Source organism: Orcinus orca, chromosome 15 (genome assembly GCF_937001465.1).
Source record: "Orcinus orca chromosome 15, mOrcOrc1.1, whole genome shotgun sequence".
In the NCBI taxonomy this organism is placed as follows: domain Eukaryota; kingdom Metazoa; phylum Chordata; class Mammalia; order Artiodactyla; family Delphinidae; genus Orcinus; species Orcinus orca.
In genome coordinates, this window is record NC_064573.1 from 74054329 (window position 1) to 74069301 (window position 14973).

Genomic DNA, 14973 nt, shown 5'->3' on the forward strand with positions numbered 1-14973 from the left:
CAACAGATTGAACACAGCAGCACATATGAGAAGCCAGCTGTCTTCTATTAAGCCAGACATTAAGCAATTTGCAAAAATGTAAAACAATGCCATTCTTCTCATTTTTGTTTTGGAAAATGTTTTTCACAAAAATATTGCATTAACATGGAATGGTTTGTTGTCTTTAAAAACAAATCTTTTAATAATTATTTGGTCTTGATATGGTATCAATAGACATAACCCACATAAATAAAAAATTCTTTCATATCTTTAATAATTTAAGACTGTAAAGGGCTCCTGAGACCAAAAAAAGTTGAGAACCACTGCTTAATGTACAGAAAGATTTCTTGTGGCCATTTTTACAATCTACCACATATATATAATCTTTTTTATCAAAATGAGATACTATGTACTTTACATGACTTTTTTTTGTATATTTGTGATTTCTTCAAGATTCCTAGGAGTCTTGATACATATTATAAAGTTGCTGTCTTGAATATTCTACCCATCTGTATTCCACAAACAGTTCATGAATGTTCATTTCAACAAATCTTCAACAACATGACGTGTTAAAATATATTTTGCTAATCTTAATAGGTAAAATCAGTATCTCATTTTAAATGTACATTTCTTTACTAGGGAAACTAGATCTTTTTCCGTAAATACTAGTAATATATATGTCTTCTTTTGTGAATTGCCTTTTTGTCTATCAAGATTTGTCTTTTTCTTACCAATCTGAATTTTTAACAATTTATATTTTGTGGGTATCAATCTTGTCGTTTTCTTTTTTTGGGGGGGGGGGCCGCGCCACACAGCTTGTGGGATCTTAGTTTCTTGACCAGGGACCGAACCTGTTGTGCCCCTTGCAGTGGAAGCTCGGCGTCTTAACAGCTGGACCCCAGAGAAGTCCCTTCACAAGTTCTTATGCAGCTACTTCACTCTTTGTAACACTACATCATACTCCAACGTATGGATGTAAACTACTGATCCCCTACTGATGGAACCTTTGGTGCTGCAATGAACATCCTTGCATATACCTAAGAACTGGTGTGAATATGCATGAACAGAAACCTTATTTTTCAACACCCTGAAGGTAGCTCTAGCCCTAAGCTCACAGACACTGATAAATCACAAATACCTTTTCTTTATCGTAATACATCTGTCAAGTGGACCAGACGCTTGCATTGGCCTGAGCAATGTTTCCTTGCTCCTGGGTAACCTACGTGACAAGTCAAATTATCATTATTATTTAGTAGGGGCCAGTCACATGGTGGGAAGGGCAGTTCAACATACAGGGTGTGCAAAAGCTCTGAAGCAGGCAAAACAGCCCAATTTGAGGAACTAAAACTTAATATGTTGAGGGGCAGAGTAAAAATGAGTCGACTGGAGAAATGGGCCAATCAGGACTCGTGGCCATAATTTTGGAGCCAAACCTTAGAGTGATAAGGAGCCACTTAAAGGGCTTTAGTCAGAAGTGATGTTGGAGTTTGTTTCAAAAAATGCATCAGAACTTATCACTATATACCTATCAGTACAAACTTACTGGAACCGTTAGAATTAACAAAGACAATCATGGGAATGTCATGTACAGCACGATCACTATTGTTAATAACACTATATTGTATATTTAAAAGTCATTAAGAATAGATCTTAAAAGTTCTCATCACAAGAAAAAAAATTTTATAACTATGTATGGTGATGGGTGTCAACTAGACTTATTGTGATCATTTTGAAATATACACAAATAACAAATTATGCTGTACACCTAAAACTAACTTGTCAATTATACCTCAATTGAAAAAAAAAAACCACCTGAAAATAGCCAGTGCTGAGAAGGAAGTGGAATAATTGGAACTGTTACATATTGCTGGTGGGATACAAAATAGGTTTGAAACTTTCTTACAAAGTTAAACTACACAACCCAGCCAATCCTACTTGTAAGTATTCTAACCCAAGAGAAATGAAAACATATGTCCACACAAAACCCTGTATGTGAATGTTAATAGTGGCTTTATTCATAATCTCCAATAATTATAAACAACCCAAATATCTTTCAATGGGTATTATTTTAGAATAAACAGTGACACAATGATACAATAGAATGCTGACTGACAAAAGAACTACTGAACCATTAATGTGAACAAATGTCACAGATATTATGCCACAGAATATATTACATGATGTTCTGGAAAAGACAAAACTAGAAAAACAAAAATTTTATCAGTGGTTACTAGGAGTGGAAACTGGCTTTTGGAAGGAACTTTGGTGGTGCTTCCCAAACTGCAGAGGCCACTGCACTGCACACACAAAAAATCAATTCTACCAAATGTAAATTATCAATAAAATAACTTAAAAAACCCACGTCTAGTGACACATCATTTTAGGGAGCCTGTAGGGTAACGGGCACTCTTATACATGAGTATAAATTGGTACAACCTCCATGGAGGGCAGTTTGGCACCACCTACCAAAACTGCCTAAATCCTGACTCAGCAAAAAGCTACTTCTTACCTGATGCTTGCTCATCTGTATGCACACCGCAAGTTACTCACTACATCGCACTCTGTTACCCAGCACTTTCTGAAAGTTTGCTTTAACCGAAAGAACTTCATTTGTACCTGTCTTTGTTAACTAGAAAAAAATCAAGATTTTCACTTTTATGAAAAAAGGCAAAGGGGGAAAACAGCGGTTTTGTTTTGCAGAGAGCCACTAGAGACGGCAGCATGTCTGGGCAGTGGGAGTGGCACCGGCAAGCTCCTTCCCTGGAACTACACTCTGACATCTCAGCATCCAGAGCCGTCACTTTGAACTGTAAGCATCTGTGTTTTATCCCATTTTATGCCTCTGTTAGCAAGATGTGTCATAAGGTAATTTCTTCACTTTATGCCATTTTGGCTTACACAAAGTTTCAGAAGCATACTCTACTTTTGGATAGCAGGGGAAACCAGTATAATTACAAATGACGGAAACCCAAATATCCATAGAATGCACTACTACACTATGCAGCAGTAAAGATGGACACTTCCTATGGAATAATCAAATTCATTTGTTATCTATATAACAGCATGTACTGCACATGGGGTTTTTGGTTAAAAACAGGGCAAGGTAAATAATTATACTAATTTGTTGTGTATGCTTTAAGAAACTAGATACACAAGAAACTAATAGTAATGACTATGGAGAGGGGCTGAATTGGGCAGAAATGGATGTTAAGTCATGGAAAGGGAGGAAAGTTTGTGGCCTGAGAGCCCACACTTGTTTCTTATCCATGTACCGTTAGTACTGACCTGTTGTTCAGTGATGGCTGTGGAAATGCCACGACTTTGTATTGGTAGGTGCCGGGTGAAAAAGCTGAGAAGACACTTAGGAAGCTAAGGATGTTGATCCAAAGAGGGGATTCCACTGCAGCTGATAGCACTCCCCTCCAATCCCACTCCTCTTAGTAGAGGCTAACATCCCATCAAATTGGCTGAGCCATACCACACCTTCAGGCAGATTAAAAAAAGAAAAAAGACACAAAGGAAATGGACCCAATTATTTAATTAGGTTCTTTGTAAGAAGTTTAGAACACTACTTTGTGAGGATAAATTCCGTTTGTAAGAGCGAACACAGAGCGGAGGTAGCCCTGGAGCTGAGGAACAGCTTTGATTCTTCGCAGAATTTGTGAGTCCACAGCTTTCTGATCAACCTTCCGCTGCTCTGTAATCTCGTATTTCTAAAGAAAAAGAAAAATCATTTAAAAAAAAAAGGGCACAAGTACCAAACTCCACATTAACTAAGAAATCCTACATCACAAGTACTCAATCCCAGGAATATTTAGAAGGCAATTTTTAAAAATTAATTATTTTTATTTTTGGTTGTGTTAGGTCTTCATTGCTGCACACAGGCCTTCTCTAGTTGTAGCGAGCGGGGGCTACTCTTCGTTGTGGTGCGCGGGCTTCTCATTGTGGTAGCTTCTCTTGTTGCAGAACACAGGCTTAGCTGCTCCGCAGCATGTGGGATCTTCCTGGACCAGGGCTCGAATCCGTGTCCCTTGCATTGGCAGGTGGATTCTTAACCACTGCGCCACCAGGGAAGTCCCTAGAAGTCAACTTTGATAATTCTTTCCTTGGAGGGCTCTGAAATACAACCTATTTTTAATATAATAATAGCAACTCTTGGGCTTCCCTGGTGGCGCAGTGGTTAAGAATCCACCTGCCAATGCAGGGGACACGGATTCGAGCCCTGGTCAGGGAAGATCCCACATGCCGTGGAGCAACTAAGGCCACGTGCCACAACTACTAAGCCTGCGCTCCAGAGCCCATGCTCCACAACAAGAGAAGCCACCACAATGAGAATCCCACGCACAACAAAGAGTAGCCCCCGCTCGGCACAACCAGAGAAAAGCCCATGCACAGCAACGATGACCCAATGCAGCCAAAAATAAAATAATTAGCAAAATCTGGAAAAATATTATTTCCCAGATAGTCCTCATTATTTACAGCTTTTCTTTTTCCAACAATTCTTAACCTTGTTTATTTTCACTCCCAAGTAGGAGAGCCAGAGCTATTAGAGGCAAAGAAAGAAATAGCTTACCTCTCTCTCTGTGTCGAAGATCTCACCTTCCTGGTGCCTGGGCTTACGCAGTTTCTTCTTCTTGAAGTAAGCATCAGTGAGATGTTCTGGGATTTTCACACCACTGATATCAATTTTGGTGGAAGTGGCAATGACAAATTTCTGGTGTGTTCTTCGCAGAGGAACTCGATTGAGGGACAGAGGCCCTAAGGGGGGAAAATATAGTGAGGGGAAAGGGGATACAAAGATTCAAGAACTGACTGGATTTGAAGAAACCTGTTGAAGTTCTAACTTTTCTCTGGATCCAAAGAAATTCCAAACTGCTTTCTACTGTCAGCATCAGGCTTTTTTCAAGATCTCAGTTTGTCCAAGGCTCCCCCCATCCTCAAATTTTAAAGTTACCCAGATTAGGAGAGAGCATAGTCACTTATACAGATTGGTCAAAAATCACTGGTCCTTGAGGACAAATTTAAACTGAGCACTGTTTTTTGGAGTAAACAGTTCACTTTTCCCCTATCCAGGAACTCCATCCTGGTGCCAAGGGCAGACCAAGTCTTATGAAGACAAGTCTTATGAAGGATGCATTCCTAGGAGTTAGTAGCCAACCATTCTGCATTTTAGGTGGCAGTTATACCTGGTGATACGTTGCCACGCAAACTTTAAATACCTGCTTCCTCAGACCTCCCGTGTACATAAGGCAATGAAATAGGGCAAAGAATCTCATGACACTGAAACTTCTATTTAGGTGGGAGCAAAGTGTATACTTCAAGCATTTAAAAACACATGCTTCAGGACTTCCCTGGTGGTCCAGTGGGTAAGACTCTGCGCTTCCAATGCAGGAGGTCTGGGTTCGTTCCCTGGTCGGGGAACTAGATCCCACAAGCATGCCACAACTAATGATCCCGCGTGCCACAATGAAGATCCCACAATGCCACAGCTAAGACCAGGCACACCCAAAATAAATATTAAAAAAAATTTTTTTTTAAATAAAAATACAACCTTCAAAAGAGTAAATCCCAAGAGTTTTCATCACAAGGAAAAAAGTTTTTTCTTTTATCTAAATGTGAAGATGGATATTGAACCTATTGTGGTAATTATTTCACAATATATGTAAATCAAACCATCATGTTGTACACCTTAAACTCGCAAGAGTGATGCATATAAATTATTTCTCAGTAAAACTGAAGGTGGGGAGACCTGCAAATTTCAGAGTATATTAAATCCAAGGATCTTCTTACCAGTCACAAGTAGCAAGCCACTGCTCAGCTGCTTCAGGAAAATGACCCTCTGTAGATTAAAAAGAAATGCTAGATGGTTCCACAAATTAGAAACTGACTTCTGAATTAATCAAATCACAGGTTCCTAAATTTGGTAAAAAAGGAAATTTCTACATATGCATATGTGCAGCAGTTCTGGAAGTAACTTACCAAACTAATAACAGGGGTGACTCTAGGATACGAGCAGTACTTTTGTGTGCTTGATTTTTAATGAGCAGCCACTACTTTTAACATTAAAAAAAAACTAGTACCCTTTAACTCAGTAATTCTATCCCTGCAAATCCATCCTAAGAAGTTAACTCAAATACATAAACATTTTTGGGTACAGGGACATCTGAATCACCTGTAACAAGTAGTATTACCAACGACAGGAATTGGTAATAAGTTATTGTCTATTATTGACTAAACACGTTATGATAGTGACTGGGTTGTTGGTTTTGTTATGGATCACTCTCACCTCTCCCACAGAACCTCTTGCTACTAACTGCAGTTCACACAGGTAAACAAATCCTATCCAGAGAACAAACTTATTAGGATCAAGTACTCCAGGTACCTCAAGTGTCATGCTCTGCTCACCTTGCCTCTGTGGCGCCCAGTGAGGATAATCAGAATGGTTCCAGGAGTGATGCTAGCACGCAGTTTTCTCACATGCTTACTGAAGGGTTTTTTGCCGTGACTCAACAGCTTTCGAGGCACATCTTCAGTAGGATAATACCTAGGCTGGAGAGAGCCCATAGGTCCAACTTATTTAAATAATCTAATCAAGTCAGTAGAGCTGGTTGTGAGGTCAGTGAAACCTTCACTACAATCCTGTAGTTACTTGAACCACTTTATTCACACTACTGCATTTTCACTTCTAATATTTTAAAGGTAGAAAAGATCAACGCTGCTTCAATAGCTTTACATGCAAAACATAGGGTGGAATCCATTTAACTGAAGGAGCTGTGTCCAAGCAAAGAGGGAAAGCATCAAGCAAGTTACCTTTGTAAATTTGGAATAAACCAAACTTTAGAGATGACATGGCAAGCTATCATTATATACTGTTGTGTAGCAGTGATTCTCAAGTTTTTCTGGGGTCCCTGACCCTCTGGGGTCCCTACTTCTCCAGAAACACACGCCTGACACAATTTTGTATGTTATGAAAAAAGGCATGGCTTGTTTTCCAACTCAAATTAAGTGTGTTCATATGCTTCACATTAACATGCATCACTTCCATCTTATTCATAAAGAATAAATTGTATAAAACCATAAACATTAGTTTAGATCAAGACTGCCAGTTCATTTATTGTAAAAATAAGACCCCACACAGGGCTTCCCTGGTGGCACAGTGGTTCAGAATCCGCCTGCCAATGCAGGAGACACGGGTTCGAGCCCTGGTCTGGGAAGATCCCACATGCCGCGGAGCAACTAAACCTGAGCGCCCCAACTATTGAGTCTGCGCTCTAGGGCCCGCAAGCCGCAACTACTGAGCCTACGAGCCACAACTACTGAAGCCCCCGCGCCTCGAGCCTGTGCTCCACAGAGAAGCCCCTGCACCGCAACGAGGAGTAGCCCCCCCTCTCTGCCACTAGAGAAAGCCCGCGCACAGCAACGAAGACCCAATGCAGCCAAAAATAAATAAATTAATTTTTTAAAAAGACCCCACACAAAGACTCTTTCGCTTATGACAAGTAACTCAAAATAATCTATTTCTAACTGTATCATTTTAGTGGACGGTCTTTCTTTTACCACAAACATTAATACCTAATAGAAAAATCAGCTCACAAAACCTGTGACAAGAAGAAATCAAAGCGCCATTTTCCCTCTGGTGCAGTAATATTCAACTGTGAAGAGTGTAATACATTTGCAATAGTCCCATAATGGAAATCACAGAGCAAACCTTTATTTTTCACAGAGAAAACGCTGGGTCTTGTGCATGGTAAAGAGGGGCCAAGAAACACCCACTCTAGTGGACAAATGTTCTACAGGTCTGGGCGCACCCTAGGCTCTACGTATGGTAAGTCTCACAACAACCCTGTGAGTCAAAACTTTATTCCCATTTTACAAGAAACAAAAGCACAGAAAAGTAACTCTACTTAAGAACAGTAAATAATAAAGCGAAGTTGCAAACCCAGAACTATCCTCCATTAATAATCCTCTGGTAAACATACACTTCTAAAACCTGAGCACACACACAAAAATCCTCACAGGAGGGCTTCCCTGGTGGCACAGGGGTTAACAATCGCCTGCTAATGCAGGGGACACGGGTTTGAGACCTGGCCGGGGAAGATCCCAACATGCCACGGAGCAACTAAGCCCGTGCGCCACAACTACTGAGCCTGTGCTCTACAGCTCACGAGCCACAACTACTGAAGCCCGTGCTCCACACCAAGAGAAGCCACCGCAATAAGAAGCCCACGCACCGCGACGAAGAGCACCCCCGCTCACCGCAGCTAGAGAAAGCCTGAGCGCAGCAACCAAGACTGAATGCAGCCAAAAAAAAAATAAATAAATAACCCTCACAGGATTCAAGCTTCAACTAAACACCCAAATTACAATCTCCTCCAAATCTTACCATTTTGCGAAGTTTAACCACCCGGGTACCACCATTCTTGTCACCACCAACTGGTTTTGTGACAGTAGCAAGAACTTTCACCTTCTTTTTCTTTTCAACCTAGTAGGACACAAATGCGTCAAAAAGTCAGAGGCAGACAAACGTTTTAATGTTAAGACATAATGCTCAGGGCTTCCCCTCATCCCTTACCTTGGATTTAGCTGCTGAATACTTCCTCTTGTACAAGGCCTTTCTGGAATACATAGCCGATCGGGAATATCTGCCAATTCCTCTGACCAGGACAGGGTTTCGGCTGCAGTGGGGCTTCCCCTTCTTAACCTGCTTCACCTTTTTAACCTTGCCACCAGCATCAGTCTTCTTGGCTTCAGGTTTTTTCTCCTTAGTATCTGGCTTCTCAGGCTTTTCACCCGCCATCTACCAATACATATATTTTTTAAAAAGGCATTTCACCAATTATCTCATAGCTATACATCGACAGGCCTCCCAGACTGCAAGTCCTTGTCCTCCTTCTCCATCCTTTACACCCCTCCCACTATAAGATACAGGCCTTCCTCCAAATCGCCACACATCTGCAACAATATCCATAAATGGTTAACTTTTACGTTGTGTCCCCAATACCGTATAACCTTCTTGACGATTTGAATATATCTCACAACTATTATTTGTTCGCTACATATATTTAGAGGTCAAAAGTCCCTATTCCATTATTTGTTTTACGAATTAGAAATCCTAGACTTCGCTTTAACAATCTCCACAGCCAGAAAGCAGCGAGGCTGTAACCTGAAACCGTTTGCTTTCAGGACTTTTGCTCTTATCAGACTGTCTCACTCAAGAAATTCCGTTTAGGAGGCGAAGACACACACACACAAATGGCCCAAACTCAGGCCAAACTGAAAAATGCGAAGCCCAGCAGGCGACTTCCGGCCGCGGACGTCGGGAGACGGGAAAAGTTGCACTTGTGCTCAGTCTCAAATCCACAACGTGGCGGAGACGAGCTCGGCGTCGTCTTTTGGAACGCAGGTCCCGAATTCAGAAAGCGCGCCGCCGCCCTTGTCCCTGCTGCCCCACTGGCCCGCTACGAATCCCTGGAGGGGCCCTGTTTCCCCAGCCCGGGAGGGTGGCGAGCAACCGGAGCCCCGGAGCCTCTGCAGCATTCCACCTCACACTGTTCGTGCCCCACAGCACCCTCTTCGTGCCCCACCGTAAACCCAAGCGAGAGAAATGAAGGGTCTGGGAGGCCTCCCAAATGGCCCTGAGCGTGTCCGACCCCTGCAGTTGTCGACTTGATACCCTCCTGGTTAAGATGGCGAAGGATTGGGATCCTGAAATAGAGTCTTGCAGAGAGGGGACGCCATTCTTACCTTGCAAGATGGGAAAGAGAACTAAGACACCGGCTTCCGGTCTATAAGCAATCACGGGAGGTGTCGAGTCTCACGTCCTTCCGGGTCAGGGGCATCATGGGAAATGTAGTTTTTCCTCGTTCGTACTGTAAACAGAGCTAATTTTCTCAATAGGAGGCGAAAGTGGAGACATTTTTTCCTGAAAATGCTTCATTTTATAGACCAATAGAATTCTCAAAGTACTTTTGGGAACCGGCATAAAGTTGAAACTTTTTATATTTGCTTACCTGTGCTATACAATAGGAAAAAAGCTAGAATTTAAAATGAATAAAATATATTCCTGTTCTGAAGAACACACATTCAAGGGAAAAGCAAACAGGTAAATTAATAATTGTAAGTTATTTCTTCTGGGAGATTTAGGAAAGTTTTGCACCAGAGTTTGTTTTTGTGTTGGATTTGGAAGAATAGATACAAATTTGGCAGATGAAAGTGTCAATTGGAACAATAAATGCAAGAGGCATGGAGGCATCAAAGAGCATGGTTGTTTATTCCCTCTACAAGCATTTCTGGCCACTTTGTACTCTATTTCTTCACTTCTAAAATGGAGATAGCCATATCTACCTCACAGGGTTTGGGGGAAGATTAAATAAGTTAATGTACATAAAATCACTAAGAATGGGCTTCCCTGGTGGCGCAGTGGTTGAGAGTCCGCCTGCTGATGCAGGGGACACCGGTTCGTGCCCCAGTCCGGGAAGATCCCACATGCCGCGGAGCGGCTGGGCCCGTGAACCATGGCCGCTGAGCCTGTGCGTCCGGAGCCTGTGCTCCGCAACGGGAGAGGCCACAACAGTGAGAGGCCCGCGTACCACACACACACAAAAAAAAAATCACTAAGAATGGTATTTGATGCATGGTAACGGCTAAATAAATGTTAGTTCTTGTTGTCACCACCACCAGCATCACCATGTACAACATGGTTGTGGATGATGTAATGGAGCAGGACCCTGTGGGATCTTACTATGTGCCAAGTATTCTGCTAAAAGTTATACACTACGGATAAATAAGAGCAATGCTGTATGCTATGTGCCTAGAACTGTTCTATGAGCCTTGCTTTATTTTATTTAATCCTCCCAAAAATTCTATAGAGGATACTATTATGAGGAAACTGGAACTCAAAGAGGTGCAGTAACTTGCCCACAGCATGGATCTGATCCATAGAGTGCACTCTTTTTTTTTTTTTTTTTTTTTTTTGCGGTGCGCGGGCCTCTCACTGCTGTGGCCTCTCTCGTTGCGGAGCACAGGCTCCGGACGCACAGGCTCAGCGGCCATGGCTCACGGGCCCAGCCGCTCCGCGACACGTGGGATCCTCCCGGACCGGGGCACGAACCCATGTCCCCTGCATCAGCAGGCAGACTCTCAACCACTGTGCCACCAGGGAAGCCCAGAGTGCACTCTTAATCAACAGTCTGTAAAGATTAAAGAGCTGACTAATGAACGTGAATAAGAGAGTTCTTTGCTCATATTAGAATTAAAAATAAGAATAGTTATTGTCTTTTGCAAAACAAACAGCACAGTATATCTTATAGTTTTTGTTTTTTAACTGCATCAAAGCCCTTAAGGTAACATGTACACAATGTGACATCTTTTGGCTTGAATTTTCCATTCTCTTCCATTTGTTGCTGGTGGCTAGAGCTTTTCACCTTGATGTATCCAAACCATCGTTTCCGTGTCCCCTGGAATCATGTAGCCTTTTTCTGGTTCTGGTTGACTGAGGATACATACATAGTGATCAGATGCTTCTGAAAGCCTCAGAGATTCCAGTGGGATCCTTCAGACTATAGTAAAGGCAGAATTGCCACGTTTGCTGAAACATGTGACTTCTAAACATGTCTGCCTCCCATACAGATTAAGGATGAGTGTGATCTTAATAGGCTGCATGTTATACCTGTAACCCAAAGTGGGTCCAGCTGCTCCCCGCTCAAAAGCCATTAAAGAGGCAAGGTTAGTGAAAAGGAAAGCTTGCTTTATTTTGGATGCCGACAACGGGGCAGGGGGAGTGGGAGGGGGGAACTATCCAAAGGGCCGACTTTGCCCCCACCCACCCCTGACAATCAAGGGCAAGAGTTTTTATAGGCTGAGGGAGGGGGCTACATATAGAAACAGCACAATCAGCTCTGACAGTCATCTTGAAATGGGTTTTCGGTGGTCTGAACAGTGTCATCTTGATTGTTTTAAGTACACTGAATCCTCAGTTCCAGGGCTGGTTTGTTCCCATTTTCTTGAGGCCAATTCTTGGAATCATGGCAGCTTATGTCATGGCTACAGTCTGGTCATCATGTAGTTAACTTCTTCCACCTGGTGGGGGTTTTAGTATCTATAAGACACTCACAGGATATGGCTCAGAATATCATCTGTAGTCTTTGAGAAGGAACTAAAGGTCCTTGACTTTGCTTACGGACTAAACTACTATTGTTTTCTCCTGTTTGACCGATTTTCTTTGCTTCTGCATTTTCTCACTTCTCTGATTAAACTTATTCTTTGTCTAAAGGTTTTCCACAGACAAAAGGCAGGCTGAGGACAAGTGGGGCAAGGACCATAGGGTCCTGCTCCATTTCATACCCATTTAGGATTATTCACTGTCCATGCATGTAATATTTTCAAGGAAAAGCTTAGGCACAGCTCTTTTTTGAGACTGGGAATGTCGGCACCTTTATTTGTCCAGCTTCCTGAACAAAACACCTCTTAGAAACTGCGACTTTAGAAAACGTATCAGAGTGAATAAAGTGCAGAATTGTTTACTTGAGCCCCTCAAAAATTCTGACAATCTCAGAGACTTTCACATAGTCAGTGCCCCAAAATGTTTGTGAAATGACTTGCCATTGAAATCAAAATATAATGAACACCCTCTTGTGTTTTTTTGAGGTATTGCAAAATTTAGCATTCGTTAGTTGGGAAAAATATCATCACTCTGTTATAAACGGTATGATTAAGCACCGGGTTTTGCCACTATAAAGTGCTCATAAATTTGTTCAGTGCTTTATTAATTACAAAGTAAACATTTTTGCAGACACTAAATCGTTTTAAGCCTCAACACGACTTTCCTATGAGGTAGGACTTTAAGATGAAAAAACTGAGGCTTGATTACAATAAATGTCTTAGCCGAGGTCACACATACATTTACATTGAATCGTATCTCTTTGTGCTACAGAAAGACAGAAAACCAGTAGGCAGTTGTGCTGCAGAAAGGGTATTATCCTTCTAGCCGGGGATCACTTGCTATCTGATCTTATGATAAATCTCTGCACATGAGTTTTCTTTTTTATAAAATGGGGATGATATTGACAATATTAATAATAACTCCCTAAAGTTTTTGAAGAAACTACAATTATTTTTATTGAAAAATGTGAAAGTGAAATATTATATTTATTGCATTATTTTTCGAACATCTTTATTGGAGTATAATTGCTTTACAATGTTGTGTTAGTTTCTGCTGTATAACAAAGTGAATCAGTTATATGTATACATATATCCCCATATCCCTTCCCTCTTGCGTCTCCCTCCCACCCTCCCTATCCCACCTCTCTAGGTGGTCACAAAGCACTGAGCTGATCTCCCTGTGCTATGCTGCTGCTTCCCACTAGCTATCTATTTTACATTTGGTAGTGTATACATGTCAATGCTACTCTCACTTCGTCCCAGCTTACCCTTCCCCCTCCCCGTGTCTTCAAGTCCATTCTCTATGTCTGCATCTTTATTCCTGTCCTGCCCCTAGGTTCATCAGAACCATTATTATTTTTTTTTAGATTCCATATATATGTATGAGCATACAGTATTTGTTTTTCTCTTTCTGACTTACTTCACTCTGTATGACAGACTCTAGGTCCATCCACCTCACTACAAATAACTCAGTTTCATCTCTTTTTATGGCTGAGTAATATTCCATTGTATATATGTGCCACATCTTTATCCATTCATCTGTCGCTGGACACTTAGGTTGCTTCCATGTCCTGGCTACTGTAAATAGTGCTGCAATGAATATTGTGGTACATGACTCATTTTGAATTATGGTTTTCTCAGGGTATATGCCCAGTAGTGGGATTGCTGGGTCATATGGTAGTTCTATTCTTAGCTTTTTAAGGAACCTCGATACTGCTCTCCATAGTGGCTGTATCAGTTTACATTCCCACCAACAGTTCAAGAGGGTTCCCTTTTCTCCACATCCTCTCCAGCATTTATTGTTTGTAGGTTTTTTGATGATGGCCATTCTGACCGTGTGAGGTGATACCTCAGTGTAGTTTTTTTTTGTTTTGTTTTGTTTTTTTTTTTGCGGTACGTGGCCCTCTCACTGTTGTGGCCTCTCCTGTTGCGGAGCACAGGCTCCGGACACGCAGGCTCAGCGGCCATGGCTCACGGGCCCAGCCACTCTGCGGCATGTGGGATCTTCCCGGACCGGGGCACGAACCCGTGTCCCCTGCATCGGCAGGCGGACTCTCAACCACTGCGCCACCAGGGAAGCTCCATCAATTTTGTTTATCATCTCAAAGAACCAGCTTTTAGTTTTATTGATCTTTGCTACTGTTTCCTTCATTTCTTTTTCATTTATTTCTGATCTGAACTTTATGATTTCTTTCCTTCTGCTAACTTCGGAGTTTTTTTGTTCTTCTTTCTCTAATCACTTTAGGTGTAAGGTTAGATTGTTTATTTGAGATATTTCTTGTTTCTTGAGGTAGGATTGTATTGCTATAAACTTCCTTCTTAGAACTGCTTTTGCTGCATTCCATAGGTTTTGGGTTGTTGTGTTTTCCTTTTCATTTGTTTCTAGGTATTTTTTGATTTCCTCTTTGATTTCTTCAGTGATCTCTTGGTTATTTAGTAGCATATTGTTTAGTCTCCATGTGTTTGTATTTTTTACAGTTTTTTTTTCCCGTCAATTGATATCTAGTCTCATAGTGTTGTGGTTGGAAAAGATACTTGATACGATTTCAGTTTTCTTAAATTTACCAAGGCTTGATTTGTGACCCAAGATATGATCTATCCTGGAGAATGTTCCAAGAGCACTTGAGAAGATGATGTATTCTGTTGTTTTTGGATGGAATGTCCTGTAAATATCAATTAAGTCCATCTTGTTTAATGTATCATTTAAAGCCTGTGTTTCCTTATTTATTTTCATTGTGGATGATCTGTCCATTGGTGAAAGTGGGGTGTTAAAGTCCCCTACTATTATTGTATTACTGTCAGTTTCCCCTTTTATGGCTGTTAGCATTTGCCTTA

General features: G+C 41.4%; 1 protein-coding gene across 1 annotated transcript; it reads right to left on the bottom strand.

Moving 5' to 3' along the window:
* Positions 1 to 3500: 3500 nt before the first annotated feature.
* RPL6 (ribosomal protein L6) lies at positions 3501 to 8798 on the bottom strand. Its single transcript, XM_012537307.3, has 6 exons — positions 8552 to 8798; positions 8363 to 8461; positions 6385 to 6528; positions 5770 to 5818; positions 4553 to 4737; positions 3501 to 3692 (listed from the first exon to the last, which is right to left on the bottom strand). Exons 1-6 carry the CDS (start codon positions 8774 to 8776, stop codon positions 3540 to 3542), a joined length of 855 nt encoding a protein of 284 aa, XP_012392761.3. The 5' UTR covers positions 8777 to 8798; the 3' UTR covers positions 3501 to 3539.
* Between the last annotated feature and the right edge of the window lie 6175 nt (positions 8799 to 14973).